The following is a 27,107-nucleotide window of genomic DNA, read 5'->3' on the forward strand; positions in this document are numbered from 1 at the left end:
CATGACAGTTGAGTCTGGATTGGCTAAGTCAAGTCATGTTCTTAATATGATCAGGCACAAGTAAATCCTCGAGACAATCAATCAATTGACAAAGACTATTAGGCCTTAAACCTTGCCGGTTAGATCTGAACCTAGATTTGTATATAAATATGCTTAGGAAAGAACCCTGTGGGATCTAAATATTAGCTTTGCATGCAATCACAACGGAGCATATCCCATCTGCACATCCTGCAAAAACAAACACACAAGCAGCACAAGCAATGCAATGCAAGGAAAATCAATATTTGTTTCCAGAATTTTAGTAAAGTCAGTGGAAATATGCTTGGGTATCAAAAGTCCTTCGATGATGGTATCTGCTTAGACTGGTCATTTATCATGTTAATTAACCTAAAAACTGGAGTGAATAAGCATAGCTCACTACAATTTTTTAGCAGATTTACAAGGTAGTAAACTTTCTTTTTCCCGAAATTAGACATCAATGCCTACCTGTGATATAAAATTGTAAAGAGAAATGCATTTGCAGGCTACAAACAACTCATTTTCATTAAACCCATAAAGTGGTAACTGAAGTTACAAATATGAAAGAAACAAAACTACCTTGTTTCTGTGTTGTCTCTCAGGTCCAGAATGAGTACTGTACAGGCTTCAAGAGTACATCCACAAAGCTCACCCTATTGACCTATCAACTGCAACAGGGGTGATACGTCTTCTAGCAGGCTTATCGGCTCCCAAAGTGTCTGCTTGGACAGGAGGCAACCGTCTGCCACTGTTCACATTTGTATCCATCTTTTCATCAACTGTGGATGCAACATTATCAGCTGGTGGACTAACCTCCACAGCAGGCGTCTTTTCTTCAGTTTCTGTTGTCAACTTCAAATTCCCAATCATTTTTCTTTTTTCTAATAACAAATGAAAGGAGAACTACATTAGCTGCAAGTGCCTTGTCTTTAGCATTATAGCATGAAAAATTAGAATGGAGACAGTAAAGTTGGTCAGAAAAGACTTGGCTTCTGTTGGATTGCATAAGCTCAGTCTTACTAAAAGAATATGAAGTTCATTGGCCTTAAGTGTAAGAAATGAACAAACTCTGGACTGTTTTGATGTAAATGAAGAATTAGTGATGCAAACCAAGTTGATTGAAACAGCATGAAATTATATTCTTAGATTAGATTGAGAAGTTGAAGCTATTTGAAAGTTGAATTGGGTCACGATTTCAACCAACAAAATATCCTTTTTTTCCCATAATTTTCCTTTCTTTTCCTACCAATGCAATTAAAAATATTTGAAAAGCATGTTATACTGAATAATCTGAACAATTACATATAGGTAAATCACAGTTATTTTCAATTGATGCATTTGAGACAACTAAATTTGATGATAAAGGTAACATGTTAACAATTAATCAATTTTTCTTAGTTCTTCCACAAACAAGGAAACACCTGCATTACATAGTGCAAGGGCACTATTCTCTATCAACAGTTAGCACGATATTTAAACAACAAAAAATAAATGAAATCCAAAGATACAACGGCATCATTCTTTATTTACAAGTAAAACCTGATAAGAGATTATCTGAACTGCTAATAATGGGTTATTTGGTTACAAATCGATAAGATTGAGATGAGCAAAGAGAACCAGAGAGAAAAGAAAAGTACAAAAGGCAAGTACCTGACATGGATATGGGAGATCCCAGTTCATTGTTTTCGAATTCTAGAACTGTGCAATAGCCATCTTGAGATGAAACAGCAAGATACTTGGCATCAGATGACCTAGAGAAAAATCACGTGCACCGGAAACAATCAGCAATTATGTTACTTTATACTTTGTAGTAGGATGTCCTCCATAACTAAGCATAACTAAGGAGATTGTTACTTCTAAATGAGATCGTTGTATAAAAGATGCAAAAAGGGAAGATCCGTACCATGCAATGTCTGTTATCGCTGAATAATGAAGGCCAGCCAAGATTGCTATTGGGGTAACACCCTCTGTGTCATATACATAGAGGGAGTTCAGGGTTGCCACTGCAAAGACAATGCGATATGGCAGCTTGAAGAAAGCAGCTGTATTGCACAAAAAAGAGCAACTTCATCATCCAAATAACTCATGGAAGCATCTAAACATGAAGTAATATATTAAAAAATATTACCTGGAACAGATCCACATAAACTAAAGATGATGGGACAAAAACGCACTGCCACTATAGGTTTACTGGCACCTGGAAGTTGTAATGCTGGCCTGGCACCAAAATAATTTACATAAAGAATGTGTAATGTAAGTAGAAACCAAAATGTGTTTTGCAAGTTCGTAAAATTAGTAAAATTTTCTTCATTTACTACACCACTATAAGAATTACATGGAACAAAGAAACTCGATAAAGTTGTTCATTTAAAGCCATGGAACAAGTGCACATATGAGCATGTGTATGTGTTTCTTGTATATATGTGCATGCATGTAAATGATGTTCAATAAAGAGGATCCTTGTAAAAAGTATTTAAGAAAGAAAAACAGAACTGTAAAAAATAAATTCTTGCCTTGAAAGATCTTTCCTTGAAAATATGTAAGCAGTGTTGCAAGTTGTCGAACCATGCGAAAACTTGGAAACACCTGACACAGATGCGAAAACTTGCAAGTCAAATCAAATGAACCAAAACCAATCTTGATATCCAAATTAGAGGTAGTGAGTGGAAGCATACAGCAGAAAGAATGGACAAAACTTGATTCATACTTCAAAGCAAATAATACAACTGGAATAATCAGATAAAGCACTGAAGCATTTCAAACAGCACTCATAAACACTTTCTTGGGAAAAAAAACATACATTTAGTTACAATATTACCTGCTGGTACAACTAAAAATGACCCATCAGGTGACCATGTCAGTCTTCGAAAAAAAGAAGGCAGTGTTTCGTCATGGAAGAGATGGTGTTTATCTGATGATGACTGGAAGGGTTGTGGATCACATTAGTATAGTAAACTGATGAACATGCAGTTAAACGGACAAACAAGATCACAGACAAGCATGACAAAGAAAAAAAGCTGTCCAACCTTAGTGTCACCCTTGGTATCATCTTGCTTTAGGGATTCTGACTTTGTCAAAACATGCTGACAAACATAATTCAACTTCTCTTGGCCTTTAGTTTTTTGAGGCTTGTTCATGTATATGCGACAAGTTCTGTCTGAACTAAGGGAAGCAAGGTAATGACTTAATGGATCCCATGCAACTCCTTGGACATAGTGCAAGTGAGAATCCAAAATCTGATGCACAGATCCTGCTTGATGACAGAGCATCAAATGTTGTGTAAATAGCAATTCCATTCACATTATTGAAAAAAAAACACAATGGTGTATCTTCAATTCTGCATGGGTACACATTAGCTTTTTTTGCTTTTGTCAAGCATATATTATGGCTTGTTTAACAGGCATTTCAATACCTTAATATAACAGCATGGCTGATTATCAGAAAATGAATACAATTTCCTTTTCTAAAGCTATTGCCCAGATTGCATCACTTCCATAGTCTCCAAAATCCTCTTACCTTTATTAATATCCCATATGATGCATGAATTATCTACAGATCCAGAAATAAGGTATGCACCATCAGAAGACCACTCCAGGTCCAACACATCCTTCCGATGAAATCTGGCCCAAAAACAGGTAAAACAAATGAGTTGTTTGAAGTTATAATTACAGATGGAAATTGACAAAAGAATGACTTACGATAGTGTCTTCAATACTTTCCAAGTGTGATCATCATCTGTGTTGTGCATCTTCCACAGTACCATCTCTCCACCTGAGATTCAAGAAATGATAGGTTCATCTTTTACCAAGAATTTAATCAAGATACAACAGAAAACCCCTAAATATGTCACAAGCTTTCTAATGGATGAAGCTGCCACACTTGGTAAATTTCAAGTAAGATATAGTAAGCCACTAGTATATAGAACACCAAATACTAAAGATATTTGACAATATTAAAGAAAAGGAAACATACCATCAGCACCAGACACAAGCAGTTCTCCTGAATAATCAACGCAAAAAATTATCAGTATGAAAGAATCAAAATTTACAAGAGCAACCATTAGCACCGAACATAAACAAGGGTATGAAAGATTAAGATACATTTAAACGTTCTATAAGAAGAAGGTGCTAAAATGAGTAATAAGATGCATTCATATAGAGTGTGAAAGTGTTGAATGCTGGATGGCCCAAGTTGCCAATATCTGTGGTACAACAGCGAAAAATAAGGAGCAAGTTTTTCCAGCAGACATAAGCAGAAATTAAAAGCCACCTTCTTAATGTGTGCATTAGGATATTACAATGATGGTTGTGGTTTTGTACAAAATTAAAAATTTTCGATATGAAGATATTTAGCCTCAGACAGGTGGTATTGGAAAAGGCTTCTGTAACTTCAGACAGTATAGAAATTTAAGATGTTCTTGTATTCATTATTCTAGACATGGTTATGAATAAATAAGAGGAAGATGGAACATCAGAAGACAAGGGTTCGAAATGACTGTTAAACAAAAGAGGAGAAGGCTGTTTACTGGAAGGGTACAAAATGGTTTTGGCATGGCACTGGTGGCTCTTTTCCACTTGATGGAAAGCATAAAAGAAACATGATAATTGGATTTTCAGTAGAAAATGAGAATCATATTTTAACACCTCATGGCATAGTAAAAAAGGCGACAAGCCATTGGGTATCTTCTTTTTCTACAGATGTCTAGTTATCTTTGCATCTTGGGTATGTGATATCTTGTCACGACCTTCCCTCCTTTATTTCAACAATGTGTTTACTTTTGACTTCCAAAGAAAGTGTTCTGCACCCAAAAGACTTGAGTATCAAACTATTTAAAAGTAAACACAAATGCAACAATGTCACAAACCACACATGCACTAGAATCCATCATTGCATGGACCAGTGCACCAGCTCAAGCTGCAGTAAGAGTTGGACGATGGATAACTGGCTTTCAAAATGCTAATGCCAATCATACATTGGATTGTATACATGTATTAACTAGCTGACTCCAGGTGCCACTTAACCATGCCTTCATCTCCTGATATTCAACCTTTTCACAAAAGACAACGCTAATCAGATCATATGGGTTTAGCCTTCACATTACACTTGGGGTACAAGGAAATGAGATTCAAGTTATGGTGATCAAAATATACAATTATCTTTGGGTATACTGTTGAGAAATGGCCAATTTATATGCACTTGATTTCTTTGCATTAGCAGTTGGATTTGTTTGTATTTACCAGGGGTATCTTAGTGTCTCAAGTTAAAATAAGCTATTCATGTATTTATGTGCATATGTAAAAAGGAAATATTGTCATTGTGAATGTATACAAACAAATCAATAGAAGTCATTTTACATAGCCTCTTCCTTTTCAAGTTTGGCCCAAGGACTTAATCCTTCCTTTTCTACTCAACTGGTCACTGACAAACTAGACTCAACCACCTCCATTATCTGAGGGGAAATAAACAAAAACAAATTGTTCCCTTCACATGAGCTCATGATCTGATGAAATACCTCAACAGATTTGTCCCAGTACCTCAGGGATATGTGTCCCAAGACAAACAAACCAAAGGTGTTCCAGCCAAGAGTTCCTCATCAAGAATCTAAAGTATATCACTTGAAACTGTCACAGGGATTCGGCCAACCAGGTGCCGCACCCGCGTCGACGCGATGCGGGTGCGGGTGCGCGTGCGGGTGCGGGTGCCGCACCCAGTGTGGTCAACCCAACCCTGGGTGCGGTCAACGCACCCAAGGTCATTTATATCCAACTTTTGGACTTGAAAAAAAAGAGGCCCGCTGAGATGGGCATGACAGCCAGAAAACTTAGGAACTGGTTTGTCAACATGGCGACTTTCGAGACACAAATCTTCAACTTTCTTTACGACAACCACATGCCGTAGCCAACTACCAAGGAGTCTCTTCTCCAAATCGTTTCTTTGGGTCAAGCGCAGGCTAGGTGCTTGGTTCAACAAGAATCGATTGACAACGGTGAAGAGATCGGTTCCTTCTAGCAGCGAGTGCGACTCGCCGAGCTTCTTCTGTCTCTTTAGTTGCTTCGTGGTCGAAGGGAAATGATCCTCATCGAAATCTGCAGAGGGGATTGCGGTCGGAAGATACCTCTATCTCTTGGACAGGATGTTGGTCCTCACCGCAACTTTGATGGGGAGTGAATCAGGCAATGCATTGATACTACACCTGGTGGCTTTCTTCATCATTCTCACCTTTTACTGAAGATCTGACACCTCTCGTAGTTGATGAGAGCTTAACTTTTCATGAAAATCTGGATGGTCTCAGAAAACAACCATACTGTATCCTGAAAATTGAAGAGAGCACAGATGGTTCTGTTAAAATAGAGGGTTCAGGAAGGCAAAAGGGTAATGATGCCGATGTTGGCCCGTACAGATTGCAGTCCACTGTACCTGCCTGCAAATATTAAATCAGATTTTGATTTCCTTCGAGATATGCGTTGGGCTGTAGGTTACATACTGCAAAAATTAATACAAAATATCTAAATCCAATGAGCTGCCAGATTTTGGGGCAGGATGTAATGATCATGGACAATACAGCCTTTCTTCAGGGATGACCAGCTTGGTTACCATTCAATAGTAGCTCAGTTACGGAACTAAGAGAGAATAACTAAAAGAGTCTAATGGAAAACCAAGCATATATGTCCTGGTCAGGGGGAAAATGGGGTCTCGCCCCGTTTGGATCGGTGTTCGTATCTTATTTGGTTCTTTTGCATGTAATCAGATATCCATCAAATCCTGATATTTGTTTGATTCAATAGCAAAAAATTAAAACCATATATGCATCCAACAGTGCTCGATTAAACTATTAAACTCGGCTCAGACCAGTAGAGCTTAATGAAGAAACTCGATTAAGCTTGGTTAATACAGTCATATAATGATGAATTTTAGCATATATATAATTTTTGCTTTTTAAAATGTACTCACGATAATTGTTTTTTATTTTATTAGTGTTACTGTTAACTGTTAAAACTTCAAAATTATATATATATATATATATATATATATATATTTACATTTTTGCCCCTGCCGCACCCCTGCACCCGGGTTTTTTGGAAGTGCCGAATCCCCGCACCCGCACCCATGTGACATAAAGAAGAATGACCAATCTGTGGTCATGTGCATTATTGCAACTCTCTCATGAGGTGCTTTTTTAGATATGGTCATTTCAACACGGGCCATGGATTATTCTCCATTGTTGATTTGAGTAGATCTCTACTGAAGTTACTGAATTAAATATGCAATGGATCTTTTGAATAGATTTGGAATGGAAAATGCAAAACCACAAAGACGCCCCTTGCATTAAACACTCGACTCGAGTTGGTTCAAGAAGGCGATAGTCCTATTTAGATGCCAGAAATACTTGACCATCATTCCAATACTTGACTTTTATTCAGCTAGATTTGGCATATTTAGTTAAATATCACAGTTTACGCACAATTTGAAGAGTTGTATGGATGTTGCCAAAAGGATAAAGGTAGAACCCTCAGGTCATCACTGTTCTTTGACTACTTCAACCACTATAAATGCATAGCCCGAGGTCATCTTTCATAAGCTTTTTGTTAGGGGTTCACTTATCATGCAAAAATTACTACTAAGGCTGATATCACACACCACTGTATGTGACCTGCTAGGGGAAGGTGAGGCTTTCTGTATCAGTACTGGGACCCACAAAAACTGTAAATGATCAATTAGGATTGAAACAACTATATGAAAAAAAGAATGGCAGCATGGGGTCCAAGCTAACAAGAGGATGGACAAGATAGGAAGGCAAAAGCTGCAGCAGAAGCAAGAAAAACCACTCATCAACACAATAAAAAAGAAAAATGTATCACTCCGGAATTTCTTATGCCATGATACGTTGACAAGAAAGGCTTCAAAAAGGGGTGAGAGAGAGATGACAAAGCAACTTCACTAATTTCTATTAAATCCCTAGTCTTTTTAAAATTTTATATATTTACACGTCATTCATTTCTATGTGCTTGTAATATCGTGTATTTTCACACTTAGTTAAATTAGAGATTTTCGAAAATTTGGCTAAGTCTGGGAGAAAATTTGTTTGAGGCTCGATTTTTAGACTGATGTCTTTGAGTCTGGGCTTGGCCCAGGTCCCATCGACAAGGTCTTAACAATCCAATCGAAGCGTGAGAAAGAATTTTATTTTTTACTTTTAAATTCAAGCGAAATTCAGGTTATTTTGGGCGAAATTTGATATGAGTGTAATATGTCGTTGGATGCGTCTCAGAATTCTGATCGCAACGATATTTTATTTTCCTCGATTCGGGATACGGTTGGTCCGAAAATCGCAATTTTTTTTAAATTGAACAGTTTGTCGAAACGGATCCGGAGTTGGATCGGGTTGGATCCAATGTCTATGATCCAAATTATTATGGATTTGGATCTTATTTAAGACCTACTTAAATCTGGATTTAATCTAGTTCTTGATCCATTTTCATTTTGGGTATGGGTTTGGATTTTTGAATCTAGATCTGGATCTGAATCCGGATCCAAATCCAAGCCCCACGTTTTCCCAGCTTTAAATTCAATATAAGGCTTTAATTTGGAGTTTAATATGGTTAGGGAGCCTTCTAGGTTAATTTGGCTATTTTGAAAGTTTTTAGATATTTTTAATTAATTAATATTTAATATTTAATTAATTATATTATATTATATTAATTCCAAATTTTGGTTTAGGACTGATTAAGACTTCTTAAAATGTGAGTCTGTATACTTACCTAGAAAGAGCTAAGAGATTTTAAGAAGGGACTTTAAAGAAATTTGGAAACTTTGAAAAAGTAAAAAAAAAATTGAGTTTTGGAAATTCTTGGAAAGAAAGGTGAGAGAGTGTCCTCTTATGAGGAAACTCTCCCTCTCCAGCCCATCTAAAGAGGGCTGGAGAAGGGGAGGCCTCACCCTCTCTCTTGTCTATATAAAGTCCAAAAAAAAAAACAAGGAAAGAGAAAGGAAAAAAAAGAGAAGGAAAGAAAGAGAGAGGAAAAGAGAGGAAGGAGAGGAGGAGGAGAGTTGCTCCAGCCCTCCAGCCACGTTTTTCAACCTTCACCCATATTTTTCTTCATTTTTTTTATTCAAGGTATGGGTTTTCTCTCTTAAATCAAGTGAGAAATTGATATAGATTGGATTTTCATGCAATAATTTGATGGAAATCCATGAAAAGAATGTTTAAATCTATGTTTTCGTAAAAACACATGGAGGATGATGCGTAGATCTTCCTCCATAGTTGTGTTCTTAATTATTTTCATGCTTTCATGCAACAAAAATTTTGTATATGCTAAAACAGAATTTTTTAGTAGACATGCTTATTTAGATGTTTCTTTTGGTGGATATCGGTTTCCATTAGATTCTTTTGATCGTTCCTCACATAAAAAATTTTGTACATGTTTTTCTTTATTGAAACAATTTTTATCATGACAAAAATGGTGTATTATGAGCTTGTTTCTAAATGGATTTGATTCCCATGCTTTATCTAATGTGTTAGAGTCATAGAGTTCCCTAGGGCTTATGAAAGCATGCATATTGCAATACAAATTTGCATAATCGTTATAAGGATCTCATCTTTTTTTATATGAATGCATACCCATGGTAAGTGCCATAAAAAAATGTCATGAAAAATCAGCATAAACAAGTTTATAGATTTATGCAAATGCGAATGTGCATATGTTCTTGAAATTCATGCATGTACTGTTGAGCCTGTAGGTACATACACGTGAGTACCTAAATTTTTTATTTTTCATATGTATGCCCAATGATTCTGAATATGCATATTGGGATTATGAATCAGTGCTTGCATGCTAAACTGAATGGATACATGCATATGCATACACGTTTGAAAGATGAGCTATATATATATATATATATATATATATATATATGTGTGTGTGTGTGTGTGTGTGTGTGTGCGCGTACCTGTACTGGACCGACTGACAGCCCAGCCGAGTGGGCTCGGCTGGGCAATACCCAGTCCCTGCGGGTCTGGCAGCACTTGCCAAGTGCTGGCAGACTCTACCTGGCCAGCCGATTGACTGGGCAGGTGTTATCCTTAACCAAAAAACAAATTTCTGGTTGTGTTTCTAGTCAACTGGGTTTGGCTGGGCTGTTTCCTGTTCAGCAGGACACAGACCCAGCTGACTAGGTTCGGCTGGATCATATCCCTACAAAAAAAACAGGGTTTTATTTTGGGCTAGTCTGGTTGACTGACCAGGCCTTGCCAGACCTGTCCCTGGGCTGACAGGCCTGGCCTGCCAGGCCTGAGCCATTGAGCCCAGCTGAGTGGGCTCGGCTGGGCAGGCACTCTTTAAAAAAAATAAAATAAACATTAAAAAAAACTCTGGGCCATGGGCAGCCAGTGCCCAGCTGACTGAGTTCACCTGAATGGTTGGCCAAACGATACATGGCCGATATCGATACTGACTACATTGCTTTAAAGTAAAACTGATCCCATGTGGTTGCTTCAGGCAACTGGGATCCACCCTCCCAAACCAGCCAATTGTACAGCAACTAAAACTACACTATGTTCAACTGTTCCTTGTTAAATTAAACCCTGCTTGGATGGATAAAGTGGGGATGAAGGCCAAAGCTCAAAATAGCAGCTACCTTAGCCCTGGGGTGAAGCAAAGGCTTGATTCCCTCTTAAAATCCAAACAAAGGATTGGTCACACTTCACTTTTCAAACTTTCCAGACTATCCAGTTTGAATATTAACTAGTTTTCATTTCAACATTTCCCAAAGTGGAGACAGCACAGACCAAAATGAGTCCTGCAGAGGGAAGAGATGTTGCTTTTACTGGTAGTTATTATCCTATATAGAAATGAGATCTATTAGATTGCCTTTGACCAAAGTATCATGGCAAAATTGTCCCTTGAAATGACCCAGGATCCCATATATGAGAGAGAGAGAGACCTTGCACAAGGAAAGGCTGATTTGGTAACTATAACGAGCTGGGCTTCTAGAGTCATGATTTAGATTCACAAAGATTGCATGTTCAAACTTTGGATGAAAGAATTTGTTTGCTTCGAGAGAGAATTGGGTTGTGATAATGTAAGGTTCAAATATGGGCATAGTTGATATATTATATTGCGAACACCAATTTCTAGATTTGTTAATTGAATTGGCCTGATAGGCCTGCATCAAGAACATGCACTTTTAGCATTTGGCTTGTGAAATCTGGAATTTTAATCTCTCCATGCATGTTAAATTTCAAGAATGTGTTATGTACATGTACTTTGATTTCACTACATGTTAAGATTGGAATTGTTTATATGTTTGATGTGACATGCTTAAGCATCATACTATGATAAAGTTTGCTTCAAGTGCATGGGCATACATAAGATTTATGTGTGTTTTGCATGTACATAAATGCATGAAATGTTTGTGAAATGGTCACATAAAGGTACATGCACATGAATACTACATTTGCATATATGAATGTGCATTTAGAAAGCATGTGATTTATTTTCTATATGGCATGTTGTTATGTTTTTTGCATATGGTGCATCGATGATCGAAATGAATCATCGTGGGTCGGGTGGGCCTCGAGTTGTAGTTTGCTCCTTTATTTATTTTAAATGCATCGCAAAAATCCCATTAGTATTTTGTACTGCATTGCATTGTTCTATGTGTTTCCAAGAGCGAGAGTCCTGTGATGGCTCTCGCAGGGGTATATGCGAGTTGTTGCCTTTGTTTGCATGCTGAATTGCAACTTAAAGAAATGGGATAATAATAATCCCATAAAAATAAAAGCATAGTGTAATGTACTTTCTAAGATGTCTCGTCGAGAGTACGGGACTCTTGGAATTGCGGTTTTGGGAAAACCACGAGGATAAAAAACCTTTATGTGCATTGTTGTTGCCCATGAACCCGACATTGAGATTCGTTCTTCTGGCTACGGTTTTAGGGAGTTTTCGCCACTTTGCCTGGGGGTGGTGTATAGACACAGCTGTTGTTTTAGTATACCAAGAAAGTAGCACCAGTGAATGTTGATTTTCATGGTGTCCTCGACATTGGATACTGATTTTCAATGTTCCGATGGATTGTGTTGATTCCTGATATCGGTCGAGGGTTAAGCTTGAAACCCAATAATAAAATACAACTTGTGTATAAGCTACCCTGATAACCTAACTTGACCTCGAGGATTATACATGTTTGGTGTATCCGTGAGCAACGATAATTAAAAAGAGAAACTTAAATTGTACGCATTTAATAGGGCATGCATATAGAAAAGTAAAACTTTAATAAAAGATAATAAAGTAGTCATGCATTGCACATAAATCATGCATAATCTTGCTATGCATTAAAACATGCATATTTTACTTGTTCTCTTAATTGTTACATGATGGTGAATGCATGAGATTTAACTTTTAATGCATGCTAAATGTCTTGCTTACTTAAATTGTGATCCATGCTATTGCTTAATGATTCTTCATGCTTAGAAATTATTCTCTGTTGTATGAATGCTTAATTAAAATTATGAAGTTGTCATAATTGCTTCCCTCTAAATGATTGCATGAAATCTTATTTGTATTTGTTATGCTCACGTGTTTCATTAGAAGTACATGTGCTCAGGATTTCAGTTCTGACACCCTACTTCTATAGTTTTTCGCAGTCGCAAGTGATCAGTGAAGCGACTGACTTCTGGGAAAGTTACGAGTGTCACATTCTTGCTGGACGGTTCACAGAAGGACAGCGTGGCTCATTTTTTTGTTATTTACTTTTATGTCATTTAAATAACTCTGATACGTCTCTTGTAATTATTGCTTAAACATTCTTTCTTTCAAATAAATGAATAATGGTTTTGTTTGGTGGATGATAAGTGTAAGCTCTTTTGTAGTGTGTTTGGTTATCCAATTGGGAGTGAAACTGTAAAGACACCGGGCCATGTCACATGGGTGCGGGTGCGACACGAGTGTGGCGCAATTTTAAAAATTTTGGACACGGGGACTCGGCTATATATATATATATATATATATATATATATATTGTCCTCTAAAGTTTGGCACCAGCATGAGTGTTTTTATAAACTTTGCAAATTGTACTTTTGCCCTTGCAAAAAGGGGGGTCCTGGGGCTCCTCCCTGGCGCGGGTCCTGCCCCGAATTTTTTTTTTCTGGGGCTTATGTTTGAGACTCATTCTATATATATATTTTAAAAATATATATCAAAAGATCATTTTTTTGTTTTTTACCCTAAAAATGGATAATTTTTGGACTCAGTCAATGTTGACCGAGTCCAAAAAAAAACGGACTCGTCCTCGACTAGTTGACCGAGTCCGACTCGGCGTTGACCGAGTCTGAGCCGAGTCTGAAGCTGCACCCGAGTCGGGGCGTGTCGACTCGAGTGTGGCGCCTCCCTAGCCGAGTCCGTGTGACATAGGCCCCGGGTTTCTGGGAAGACTTCCGCAATGATTTAAAAAAAATCCGCATTTTCAAGGGGTATGAGCTATGGCACAGGGCAAGTGCCGCACTCGCGTCGACACGACGCAACGCGGGTGCGCGTGCGGGTGCGGGTGTGGCACCCAGTGCCGTCAATCCGACCCTGGGTGCGGTCAACGCATCCAGGGTCATTTTGGTCCATTTTTGGATTAAAAAATCTGCTTTGGAAAATTAAAAAAAAGAGACCCTTGCTTTAAATTCATTTAAAATGCATTAAACAACATTATTTTCAAGTGAATAAATTCTCATTAAACTCTCTCCCTCATTTAATAGTAATAAAACTTCCTCTCATCCACCAAAAACATAAAACGAGTTTCTCAACAAGGCAGCTTTGGAAAGTGTTGATAATAGAAAACGGTTTCCTAAAATCTATCTTGGAAATTAAAAGCTTTCATTGAGAATAGGAAAGGTCTCCTAAAGTCCAACGTGTAAATTAAACCCATATTTTGAAGTTTTAAATGATTTTATTTAGATTCTTGGAAATTAAGAGCTTTCATTGAGAATAGGAAAGGTCTCCTAAAGTCCAACGTGTAAATTAAACCCATATTTTGAAGTTTTAAATTATTTTATTTAGAAGTTTCAATTTTGGACGCCCCTTCTATATATATATATATATATATATTATTTTTTCCGCACCCCTGCACCCAAGGTTTTTGAAAGTGCCGCATCTCCGCACCCATGTGACATAGGGTATGAGTTGGGGTCGTTACAGTGCTTCCTTAAATAATTAGTACATGTATGAATTTCATGAACATAAAATATTGAAGGAAAAAAGTCTCATGCTACAAAGTAAACTGCATGGCTAAATGACCATTCAGCAACATCTTTCACAATCCACTAATTGTAGCATTGTAATTTATGAATTGATCCCATACTATTCTTCATCAAAAATAACTTCTGCAGTGACAGAAAAATATGTGTGCTTACCGGATGGAGAAAAGCGCAAAATGTTTACAGCAGAGCTATGGTATGAAAGGTTGTTTCGGTAGCACACTGTTGGGATCTCTTTTGATGCATTACCTTGTGATATTGCCCAAAGCTGTAAAATCAAGTCACTAGGTGTGATTGCCAAGACATAAACAAGCAAATGAAAGTACCAAGCAAAAAGAAAATGAAAAAGCCAACAAACATAGGCAACCATTTGTAGCATTCATGCAAATAAGTATGACTCCATTAACATTACCGATGTTCATGTAAAACAAGCATGGAGCTATCTGCAATTACCCCCATCTCAAAAAGATAATTTGACCCTTCTAAAATTTATATGGAAGTACCATTCAATGATAGATGACTTGCTTAAGAAACTCAACCAACATGAAACAAACAATTGGTACTTAGTGATTCTTCAGAGCACCAAACGTGAGAACCGAATCTATAATCACGTGAAATTTTTAAGAACCATAAAATGGCTTAATCTAACAAAATTATATATCTTGATTCTTGACATAACATCACTTTTGGAGATGCTTATCAAATGGAAACTATCAAAAATCAAAATCTCACTTCCATGGAAGCTACTCGAAAGCTGGAAGCTATGCTTTTGAAGCTCACTTCTCATATGATAGAAAGCATGCTTCCATAGATGTGTAGTTTGGACTGTTGACACAAGATTGCACCCCCATTAAAAAATAATACATTTATAGCTAGGAACTTTTGAAGTTCACTTCTCATACTGTAGAAAGTATGCTTCAAAAGATGTGGATTTGGATATGAGAACTGTATTCACATAATTAAAACATTTACAAAATTAAGGAATTGCTTTTTTATAAGAATGCAACCACAGTGACACTATTTTAATTGAATTGGGGGATAAACCATAAGCAATAACTCATTTTCTGTAATATCTTTCAAAGATGAAGATGCATTCGTTTTCAATAAATTCAAGATTCTTTAGTAACACTATTGATATTATCACTATTGCTGCAGATTTTTTGGTTTTAGCTTGGTAACTATGAATCATGCTTTGTTTGTGGTGATTTTGGGGATTTAGAAGCTGCTGTCTCGAAATGGTACGAAACGCGAGACACAAGAAACTAAACATAACAACATAGATAAAATCCAAATATAAATATGCATTTGGCTAGATACAATAAGCCATGCAAATACAAGAGAACAAACAAGATATAAAAAGCTAAATATGTTATTGATACGAAATAAACACAAAAGACATACAAGAAAAACCCCACTACAACACTCATGCACACACACTCAATATGCATCCATCCTCTATCACTTAAACACACATACACACCGTTTACATAAGGAAGTGAGAGAGAGAAAAAGGAGAGGACTAGCCTAACAGTTAGTTGGAGGGAGGTCCATGGCTAGTTGGACCTCATCCAACTTGTCGATAGGCATAGCCCATGTTTATATATATATATATATATATATATATATATATATATATATATATATATATATATATTGCCCGATAGGGGCATTTTAATCTTTTTACATGTACTAATAGTTGTTTATTAGAAAAAACTTTGTTATTTCTTTTCTTTTTTATTTCTTTTCTTTTTGAGCTTTGGGGCCCCACCTCTTGGAGTCGTTGGGGCCCCAACTGTCATAAATACGACCGTTGGGAGCTCCCCAATGACTCTAAGAGTGGGGAGCTCCCAAGGGTCCCTCTCTCTCCCTTTTGTATATAAATAGGGGCGTTCCCCCTTTACATGTATCATTTTCTTTTCTCTCACTTTTCAATAATACTTATTTTTGTTAGCCTTTTGGCATTGTCCCTTGGTGGATTTGTGTGTGCACTTGAAGTGCTTGTTTATTCTCTTTGTATTTGTCTATTATTGGACTTGTAAGTGTTTTATACTTTGTTATTTGTAATTCCGCTTACTTCATTACAGCCCATACAACTAGCTTGGTCAAAACAGTTTGACCAAAAATAAAAATTACAAAAATATTAATCTTGAAATAATGACTAAAAAATAAACATACAAATACAAATTAAAAAATACCTATTCTAACCCCTCAGGGGTATTTCAACATTTTATGTCATTGTAATAGGTTGGGCCCATTAAGGGCATGGTTGTCTTTTTATCTGTTTTATTTTATTTTTGTTTTCCCCTTTTCATAGGGTTTTTTTCGTAAACAGCCAAATAGAGCTGCTGGGAGCTCCCAACGGCTCTATTAAGCCCTCTCTTGTGTATATAAGGGGACCTCCCCCTCCTCATTTGTATGCTTCTCTCAAGCACTTCTTCTTCTATAAAATATATTTTTTATGTGTTGTTGCAGCCCCTTGTGGCCTTGTGCTTTTGTACTTGACCCATAAGTGGTCCTTGTTTATTCACACTTTTGTGTTGTTGTAACATATAGAGATGGAGGAGGCAAGGAACACAGAGGCCAATTTTGATTCTCTCAATTGATCCAAAGCACACAAGTTTAGAGTCATCTTCAGTCTCCTCACTTCCTCGGGTATGTAGAAGCTCCAAAGTGTTTGTTCCTCCTACTCGTTTTCCGTCCTATGATTCCTTTAAACCCCAGCATCGTGTCTATCTTGCTTTAATATTTTCTTATGTTGAGCCTAACTCTTATGCAGAGGCCTCTTATAAGGAGGAATGGTAGCATGCTACGGCTAAGGATTTGAGTGTACTAGAGAGAATGCATAAATGGGATCTTGTGGAGTTCCCACCAGGAAAGAATGTTGTTGGGTACAAATGGGTTTACAAGATCAAGACTAATGCAAATGGGTCAATTGAGAGTTATAAAGCTAGACTGCTGGTTAAGGGATATAGCCAGCAATTCGAAATTGACTTCGCAAAGACATTTTCCCTAATGGCACACATTACTACTATAGGAACATTGTTTGCAATTGTTGCTATAAGGTAGTAGAAACTTTGGCAGTTGGATATGAAAAATGTTTTCCTAAATGGAGATTTGGATGAGGTGTATATGGAGCTACTATATGGATATTCAAATTCTCAGGAAAGGTTGTGCAGGTTGAGATGAGTTCTATATGGGATCAAACAGGCTCCTCATGCTTGGTTTGAGAAGCTCAGCACTGTTGTGAAGTCACTTGGATTCATCATGATCCTGCCTTGTTTGTAGTTACCTCTGCTCAAGGGAAGTGTATGATTATTATATGAGATTATGTACAGAAAGTTATGGATACCAAGGAGAGGTCGGTCGATATCTTTGAGATAAAATACCTAGGGTGTTTGAAGTATTTTGTAGGTCTTGAGGTTGCTTACTCAAAAAGAGGACTCTTCTTGTCACAACATAAACATGCAACCGGTCTTGTAAGCAAGGCGAGGCTGGTAGATGATGTCAAAAGAGTGTCTACTCATATGGAAACAAATACCAAGTTGAGAAATTCAGATGGAGAGATGCTTGAGGATCCTACCATATATAGGTAGTTGGTAGGTATCTTGATATATTTGACCATCACCAGACCAGTCATTACTTATGTTGTGCATGTAGTTAGTCAGTTTATGAGTTCGCCTACATCGGCGCACCTTGCAGCTATGCCTAGGATTATTTGGTATGTGCAAGACACTATACACTTTGGGATGTTCTTTTCGGCTTCATCCTCTATATATATTAGAGCATACTGTGATTTCAAACTTTGAAGGATCTAACAAGGATCGACTCTCCACTACCAGCTTTTGTGTGTTTATTGGAAGCTCTTTGATTTCCTAGAATAGCAAAAAACAACAGCGAATTGCTTTGCCACTGCAGAGGTAGAATACAAAGCCATGGCAAAAGTCACTGCAGAAATTATTTAGATAAGGTGGCTTCTTAAGGAGTTTGGTGTGGAAGTTTATGGAAGAACTGCCTTGTAGTGTCATATATATTGCTAAAATGCTGAATTTTATGAGAGGACAAAATACGATGAAATTGATTGCCACTTTACAAGGAGGGCATATGAAGATGGAATCATTTTGTTGGAACAAGTGAAAGATTTATTTACCAAGAGTTTATCTCCTTTACACTTTCAATTCTTTCTTTCCAAACTTGTGACGAGTCCATTAGCATCATCTCAAGTTTGACGGGGAGTGTTGAAAAAGTGTAATATGGTTTATAGCATATGTATTATTATTTTTGTGCTACCCTCCTTGCTTGTGTACATAGATTACTTATTCAGGATATTTTTGTACTTTAGTAGGAATTAGTGGTTACGAGTCATTTGTCTTGTAGTGTAACCATAAGAGGGACCCTTCTTAGATGTATAATTTTCTTTTTGGCTAAGTAATGAAGCTTTGCTCTAGAGTTTTCTCTTTCTTGTCTATTGCTCTCGTTCACTTAGTTTCCTATTTTCATAATACACACTCTTATGTACTAATCTGCATACAATTCACGGAGTTGTTATGTCAAAGCTAATTTGTTATGTGCTCCTTAGTGGTTATTGTGGTATTATTGTAATTGAAGAATAAGAAAATCCATTTTTGTTACATGAGAAATTTTGTAAAAGCAAAATTTAGTTAGACAAAGGTAACAGCATATGTAGAACAATATTGACTCTTTAAGGTTCTGAATTCTAAAAATCTTTATATTTTGCATCTTAAGCATTTTCTATTTGTTCCCCACTTCTTGCTTCACATGAGCCTAGAAAACCCTCACTTCCACCTCCACTCCCACAGTGCTTATGAAAATTGCTAAATTTTTGGCAACCTTGATCGAGAAATTCAAAATATATGACAGCTCACAATATTAAGTAAAGAAAATGGTGAACCTATAAAATATATGGAATCAAATCTGATGGTTTGATGGTAAAGATTTTCCAATTATAAATGGGACTACCTGTATGAGATGGTTATCGTTAAGAATGGTCCACCATTCAAGAAATGGAAGTTATGAATTTCTACAAGACCTCACATTGCAAATGTCCATGAAGGAAATTGCCTCATAGCTGTTAGTGTGGAAACATGGGTTTGAGTCCTAAGAGCAGCCGCTTCATGAAAAGGACAAAAGGTTAGGACCATCTCCAGTCTGCCACTCCCTAGAACACCAAAATACCAGATCGCACTAGGTATCATCCCATCTTATTGCAAATGTAAATGTTGTCAACAGCAAGGTATTTTGACATTTATAAAGCATTTTCCAATTTCCAAAAAAACTTTTGTCATGTTGTCTAATATGCATTTATTGTTAAAATGTATCTAATATGTATGTATATATATACTGTATATTACATCAATACCCGGTAGGGGTATTTTTGTAATTTCACATAGTTGTTTTAGAAAACAACTATTTTCAGTTTTTGTTTAAATGTATTTTTCTTTTCTTATTTTTTTAATTTCATTTTTCGTATTTCTTAAAGGCCAAAAGGGGCTCCAATCATAGAGTCGTTGGATCCCCCAACGGTCACAAATGTGACCGTTGGGGGCTCCCAACGACTCCATGGGAGCCCCCTTTTGAGGCATTTTGCCTCTCTTTCTCTCCTCTCCCTTTTGTATAAATAGGGGTGATCCCCTTGTATATTTTCATTCTTGAGAGCTTTCTCTCTTCTCAATAAGAGGCTTTTTATATTGTTGCCTTCTTAAAGGCTTGTGATTGTATTGTCCCTTTGTGGACTTGTGATGTTGTCTCTTTTATTCATTGTTGTAAGTGCTTGTATGCACTCTTTATATTTCCGCAATATCTCATTACATTTATAAATAACAATTTTTGCATGGGGCTTTTTTGTTTAGTGTGACTAAGCCCAATAAATGAAAGTTGGGTGTGTTCCCCTACTCTAATACCAAATCAACATGGAAAAGGTATCTTAATACATTTTAAGTGGTTTTACATTGCACAAAAAGGAAAGAGATATTCAGTCAATACTATAATTGGTAATTAAAGCATCTGAGGTTGCATAAATCAAAGATACACAACAAAAGTGATTGCCAATATTTTTCTTCATTACAGAATTGTTCTTTTCTTATAAGAATAAATATGACAGTAAGAAAGAAAAAAGGAATGAAATTATGTCATCTCCGTAATAGGTATTTGCCTCTTTCTCCCGAAGTTGTCAAAATTATCCGTAAGAAGATGTTGACTGTAATTGAAGAGGTTTTATCAATAAAATTTCCAATTAGCAGAGTCCATATCTCATGGGTGGGATTGTCAAAAATTCTAAATGAAAACAGAAAGGAATTCTATAATTCCCATGTAATTATCTGGTAGAAATGAAATATCAATAAGATGGGAGCATCGTCTTAACAAGGATGTCTTAATTTTTTATCGTTTGAAGCTCGAAGATTGTTCTACAACAAAATGTTTGATATGACAATGGATCAGTTGTACCTATACTCAATAAAGACTGACTTTGTTCACTTGGTTTCTGGATCATAATTAATAAGTTTATGTAGAAGAGATGGCCAAGTGGTTCAAGGCATAGGATGGGAAACATGCTTTCCCATCTTAATCTAATTCACAAATATTACCAGCCACACAATGTATCCAATACTAATTGATATTTTATTCTAAGAGTAAGACCTTTCTTTTAGAAATTTATTTTCTATTCCCAAATATTGTGATATGGAAAAGGAAAATAAATGAAAGAAGGCGCAAGAAAGAGTTGAGAGTGAATGACAATATGACAGTTGATCACAATTGCTATACATGAATGGGATTGAAATCTGCATCAAACCCCTCTACTTCTTTCATCAAAAAGGGGACAAAATTTTCCAAACCCTTGCCATTTCAGGTTCGAGTTTAAGGATAATAATATTCTATGAAATCAGCTCATTGATTTTCATACCAACTCATTTACCATCTATTATGTATTTCACTGCCCCTTTACATTGCAACGAATGCAGACTGCAGAGTCAAATGTTTTGGCAGTTCTGTATTGAAGGATGAATCCATGTGATTTTGAATCAAAGCACTGGATTTTTGTTTATCCTTCATAGTGATAATATCTCAGGGTTTGCGGTGATGACTTGGTAAATCTACTAGACAAGCATAAACTAAAATATGTCCGTGGTTAACTAATTGCTCCAAGAATAGCTGAAGTCACAGCAATGTGAGTAACAAGTCAGCTGAATGGAACCCAGCAAGAAACATAAGCGCAAACCAGCTGACTCCAGTGCTCTTTGTGTCTAATAAGCGAAAATGAACGCTAAAAGAAAGGCCAATTTATACAATATGAATTACATTACTGCACCCACAATCTCTTTTCTCTTTCCTTCTAATCATACATGGAAAATCAATTCAAACACCAGCGTTTCCATGACTAAGCGCACCCACTAATGGACCATCCTTGGTTCCAAACTCCAACCAATGATCGGTGAGTGAGACCCACTTTACAAACCGACCTTAATTCTAAATTCGAACCGATTGTTGGCGGTACCCATATGATGAAATTGGTCGTAGCACGTTACCAACTAGACAAATTTCCCAATACAGCCTAAAAATTCGATCATACCAACGCTCCTCATGAGCCCAGGAAATAACTGAAAAAGACTTTGATAATGAATAGTATGAGAGAGAGAGAGGGATGGATTGCAATTTACCTTGATGTCATGATCGGCACCACCGGTGGCGAGGAGTCCGGTTGAGGAGTGGAAATCTAGGGTTAATACGGGTTTGCCATCGTGCCATGTGATCTGAACCGTCCCTCCCTTCATCCCTTTTTTCCCCTCTTCTTCTTCGAAATTCCAGAGAGAAAGAGAGATTTGCCCTAAATGTTTTCTCTCTCTCTCTTGACGCTCCGACTTTTGGCGGGAAAACCTCTCTCTCTCTCTCCCCCGTTATTTTAGTACGTTAATAACGGAAAAAACCAATCCAACCTTGACAATATCTTCCACTACTTGGAAACGTTGATTATGTAGTTCTTGATTTCTAAAAGCTAGTCATTTGGACTTAGCTTGCACCTGGATCAGGTCAAGTGTAAATGAGCTGAATGAGCCGTGCCTGAAGTGTTTAAGCTTGACTTAGCCAAGTTTAAGCTGCCTAGAAATAGGATTACAAAAAAAAAATAAAAAAAATAGAAGTAAACTATCCAACGAACCCAACCATCCTACAAGTTCAAATGATACGAGCAAAACATGAGCCAAGTCACAGGCAGCTCGGTTTGTTTTCCCAGCCTTAGTCAAGGATACCCTTGACAGCAACCAATCGTCGTTTGAATGCTTACCTTTTAGATAGGGCTGCCAACGGGTCGGGTTTATGCAGACCCGACCCAAACCAAACCCTACAAGGTCCGGGTATGGTGATAAATAAGAAGACCGGGGTCCAGACCCGAAGGTCTGATTATTACATGGACCTGGGTATAGTTTGTGAAATTTTAAACCAGACCCAGACCCGACCAAAGTTCTGATTAAGACCCATAATTTTTCAATGTAAAAATGATGAAAAATATTGTTTTACTGGTTCATGTAGTTCTTATCGGGTTCGGGTATAGTTTCTCTTATGGTGAGTCCGAATAAACTCCAAAAATTGGGACAGGTCTGGTTTCACCTGGGTCCAAACCAAACCTGACCCGTTGCCACCCCTACTCTTAGATAGGGATGGCAGTGGGGCGGGGCGGGGCGGGGGACAAGGTTTCCACCCCCGCCCCGCCTCAAAATTTTATCCTCCACCCCTGCCCCGCCTCCGCGGCGGGGATGGATTTTATCCTCCACCCCCGCCTTCATCCCCGTTTCATGTCCTCCACCCCCGCCCCGTCCCCGTCCCCGTCCCCATCCCCGCCCCTTTCCCGTCCCCGCCCCGCCCCCGCCCCGTCCCCGTTTGTCAAATTGCATCCCTACTTAGAAATCATTCACGTTAATATTTCAGTTAATGATAAATGAATTCATCCACATGGAAAACAGGATCTCCCCGCCTTCATAGCCCAGACAAAAATTAGATTTTACTTGTGCCTAGTAAACTAATACATAACATCCATGGATCATGCTCTAGAAGATATTGAATGGACTCAGTTCCTCATCATCCAATTTTTTCTGAACTGGAGAATATTATTTAATAATTAGAAAATTGAATATGCAAATAAGTTTATCTGAAATGTTAAAAAAAATTAAGCCAAATCAAACAACCACTATAAATGAAAAAATTAACCTATTGAAACCTGCTTTATAATCACAGAAAAATGTGTCCACTATATGAGAAGATTTGACAGCACAAGCAAAACCACAGAGTGCAACACAAATTTAAAACATGAAGGTCCAGAAAGAAAGCAGGATGGAAATATTGCCCTTATGCTTCTTCAGAATGTCAAGCAAAACCCTAGTCCAGTAGCCACGATAACTTAGATTACCAAGATCGGAGAGTGGTCTCTCAGGTGTCCCAACCTTACCTTCTTTTTTTGATAGTTCATACGCTGACAAACAAACAATGCATCAGCCATGTCAAAAGTTGTTTTTAAGATCTCAGAAAATGTCAAACAATGCATCAGCCATGGAAGGAGGGAGAGATCTTGTCGGCCAACGGTGGTTGGCGTCGGCCAACGGTGGTCGGCGACGGCCCAGCTCCAATGATAATGCAGATGGGGAAGGGGAAGAGGCGACGGCCCGGCTCGGCGGCTCCAGGGTTAGGAAATTAGGAAAGGGAGTTAGGGTTAGTAAACATGTAAAAAAATATAAAGGGTTGGGGGCGGGGATGGGGCGGGGCGGGGGCGGGGGCGGGGCGGGGATGGGCCGGGGCGGGGATGGGGCGGGGCGGGGGAACGTGCCAGTCCATCCCCGCCTCCACCCCCGGACGGGGATGGATTTTAACCTTCATCCCCGCCTCCATCCCCGTTTCATACCCTCCATCCCCGGTCCAAACGGGGTGAGGCGGGCGGGGCCCCGCTTTCCCCCGGTCCACTGCCATCCCTACTCTTAGATGGGTTCCACAATCTTTTTTTGAGAAATTTTCTAAAACTCACCTATTTTGGTGATAATAAAAAATACACCGAAGTTTTTAATAATGTTAAAAAGACACCAAAACGTTTCAATGGTTAATAAAAAAGCCAAGGTTGGCTTCTGTTAGAGTTACGCTTAAATGCGTGCTGCAATTACTAAGTGTGTTTTTTATTTTCACCAAAACTTGGAGGGCCCACCAACGGGGGCTACGCGTGGTTGGTAGGATCTGTAAGTGCACGTCTCTTTGTAGTGGGCGGTTGCAGGTTCAAATCCCAGTGGTACATTGAATAATAACTGGTGGGGGTTTGCTTAACCCCGGTTTGCCTTTAAAAAAAAAATTCAAGGGCCCATTGTGTCACAGAAGAGAGCTTCACTGGGAGCTTTACCGCGGTGCTCAGTGGGGACCCAGGAACACGCACTTGGGGGAACATATAACCTGCCTGCTTGGAGCTCCCTTCCGCGAAACTCAAGTCCGACTCGGGAAGCACTACCGAGGAAAGGGGGGACCTGAATCTGAGGCCTCTTTCCACGCGGTGTGGGCTCCACCGAAACACATCAAATACTGTGCATTTTTGCATGCAAATAGCTCCACGTGTCCTTGGAAAACTTTTTCCAAAAACAAATGAACGCCTTTATCTTTTTTACTCAATTTTTTTTTAATTTTTTTTTAAAGGCAAGCTGGGGTTAGGCCAACCCCTATCAGCTATACAACTGTACCATTGGGTTTTAAACCTGCAATGTTCTAACACAAGGTGACTTGCACTAGCTGCTCCTACTAGACAAGCGGGGACCCCTTTGGTTATCTTATCAACTCAAGTTGGGTTTAAGATAATCTAAGTTACATTAACGGAAATGTGTTTTTGATTAATAAAATATAAATTTAACAATATCAAAATCCTATTTGTGTTTTCTTATTATTGTCAAATCTTGAGGTGTGTTTTTTTAATATTCTTTTTCTTTTTCAAGGTTATTCACATTGGCGAAGCCAGAGAGAGAGAGAGAGAGAGGTGGGTTAAGGGCAGGCACAGCATATCAAAGTGAGACCATAAATAAAGATGGTAGATCTCGCTATTTACCAACTCTTATTTTACCTATATCTATTATTCCTCTCATTCTATATGAACAAGAGATGTCTCCAAACAATACAGATAATCAAACAGAATTTTGTAGCTTGAATCTTCGAAGGAATTGAATGAGCTATTAAACAAGATGGATTTCTCTCATTCTTTCTAAATCCATTTGTAACCATTTCCCTCTAACCCATTTCCATCAAATTCATGCAATTACTGCCTCCCAAACCAAGCTTCATTCAAACTCAGTAAAATATTAGCATGATTGAATCTTAAAATAAAAGTTACATATGTATTTGGATCATATTCTAACTAATCTAAACCCAACTTGTTTGTATTGAAGTACATCTTATGTTTGTATATGCTTAGACCTTAACCAAGTCCAATCCATTTGCATGTTTTACATGTGAATGACAAAGAAAAGGAAAAGGAAAAAATAATTGATTGTTTTCAGCTTTTCGATAGCAGATGCAAATATTACCATGTAAAATTTGGATCTGGATTTTTGGTGTTATGGGCTTGAATCCATTGCTTAAAATCATATTCGGATTCAGATCAACTATGATCCAGCCGATATCTGATCCGTTTGCACCCCTACTTGCTCGTGTCAATTTTCAATAACCAGTGACTTGAACTCACTCGAATCAGTAGAGATCCAGTTTCTAATATGGCCTCGCGTGAAACAGAGCCAAAACTTCAGAGAGAGAGAGAGAGGTAAGGACTGTCATAAGATTGGACGAATGAAACATGCTCCATGACCCGATTGGGACACATAGTTGTCATACAATGTGTTCAAACAATAAGGTTCGTGTGGATTTGAGGTAGGCGAAGTGGGCTCATTTTCCAAGATTCCATCTACATGTAGGAAATCGAAAAAATTTCTAAAACTTGCGAGAGCCACATGGGAAACTCATTTCACACAATGTGAGAAATGCATGGAAGAAAATGTTTCTCATCACATAGAAACCATTCTCACTTTACATAAGAAATATGCTTCCATTATATGGTTCCTATACATTTCTCATGTGTTTCTTATGTCTCCTTTAGATATGACTATATTTTCACAATATTTTAATTATTTATTTTTGCAAAAATATCATATAAATTTTTATACTTTTCAAATGTTAAAAAGTATGTGGCATGCTAAATGAAATTATGGTAATTTTATAATTTAGAGCATATTTGCTGGTCACAAGTGGGGACTCATAAATGAGAAAGTAGCAGTGATTTTGGTTGCAAAGTCGGTGATCTTGTGACTATAATTCAAGGCAAGAATAATCACAATTACAAACTGTACTTTTCTTCCTTTTCACTAACTTTGAGAAAGTGTTGTGATCTACGATCACTATTTTTACTAAAATTCTTAAATTTTTTTGTGGACGCTATTGCATTATGGTACATTTAAACACTCTATTTTGTTGGACTTGCTGTATACTTATTATTTTATAACCCAAAGCATAATTCTTTACATAAGGTGGAAACTTGTGATAGGTGCAATCAATGTATTCCAAACATTTTATGAAAGAAAATAATTATTTTGGTGGAGGTAATTATCATAAAGCAGGTAACAAGCAAAGATTCACTATAAGAATGAGGGTCAATAACGGTGAGAAAAAATTTTCTGCCATTGATCAAGCTATAACAGCGAGATTTTTGTCCCAGATATTAGTTTGATCAATAACGGCAAGCCATGAATCTCTCCGCCATTACTCTACTATGGCCATAAATCTTGCCGCTATTAGCTTCATCAATAATGGCAAGCTGGATATCCCCTGAAAT

At 37.6% G+C, this 27,107-nt stretch overlaps 1 protein-coding gene across 1 annotated transcript; it reads right to left on the reverse strand.

The window, feature by feature from the left end:
• Positions 1 to 516: 516 nt before the first annotated feature.
• LOC149848346 (chromatin assembly factor 1 subunit FAS2-like) lies at positions 517 to 22,044 on the reverse strand. Its single transcript, XM_089992837.1, has 12 exons — positions 21,931 to 22,044; positions 14,414 to 14,525; positions 3,991 to 4,017; positions 3,717 to 3,789; positions 3,535 to 3,638; positions 3,045 to 3,268; positions 2,837 to 2,939; positions 2,532 to 2,604; positions 2,147 to 2,235; positions 1,922 to 2,060; positions 1,669 to 1,769; positions 517 to 899 (listed from the first exon to the last, which is right to left on the reverse strand). The coding sequence occupies exons 1-12, from the start codon at positions 22,042 to 22,044 to the stop codon at positions 667 to 669; spliced, it is 1,392 nt and encodes a 463-aa protein (XP_089848963.1). The 3' UTR covers positions 517 to 666.
• Between the last annotated feature and the right edge of the window lie 5,063 nt (positions 22,045 to 27,107).

Source organism: Nuphar pumila, chromosome 1 (genome assembly GCF_984573655.1).
Source record: "Nuphar pumila chromosome 1, dmNupPumi1.hap1.1, whole genome shotgun sequence".
NCBI lineage: Eukaryota > Viridiplantae > Streptophyta > Magnoliopsida > Nymphaeales > Nymphaeaceae > Nuphar > Nuphar pumila.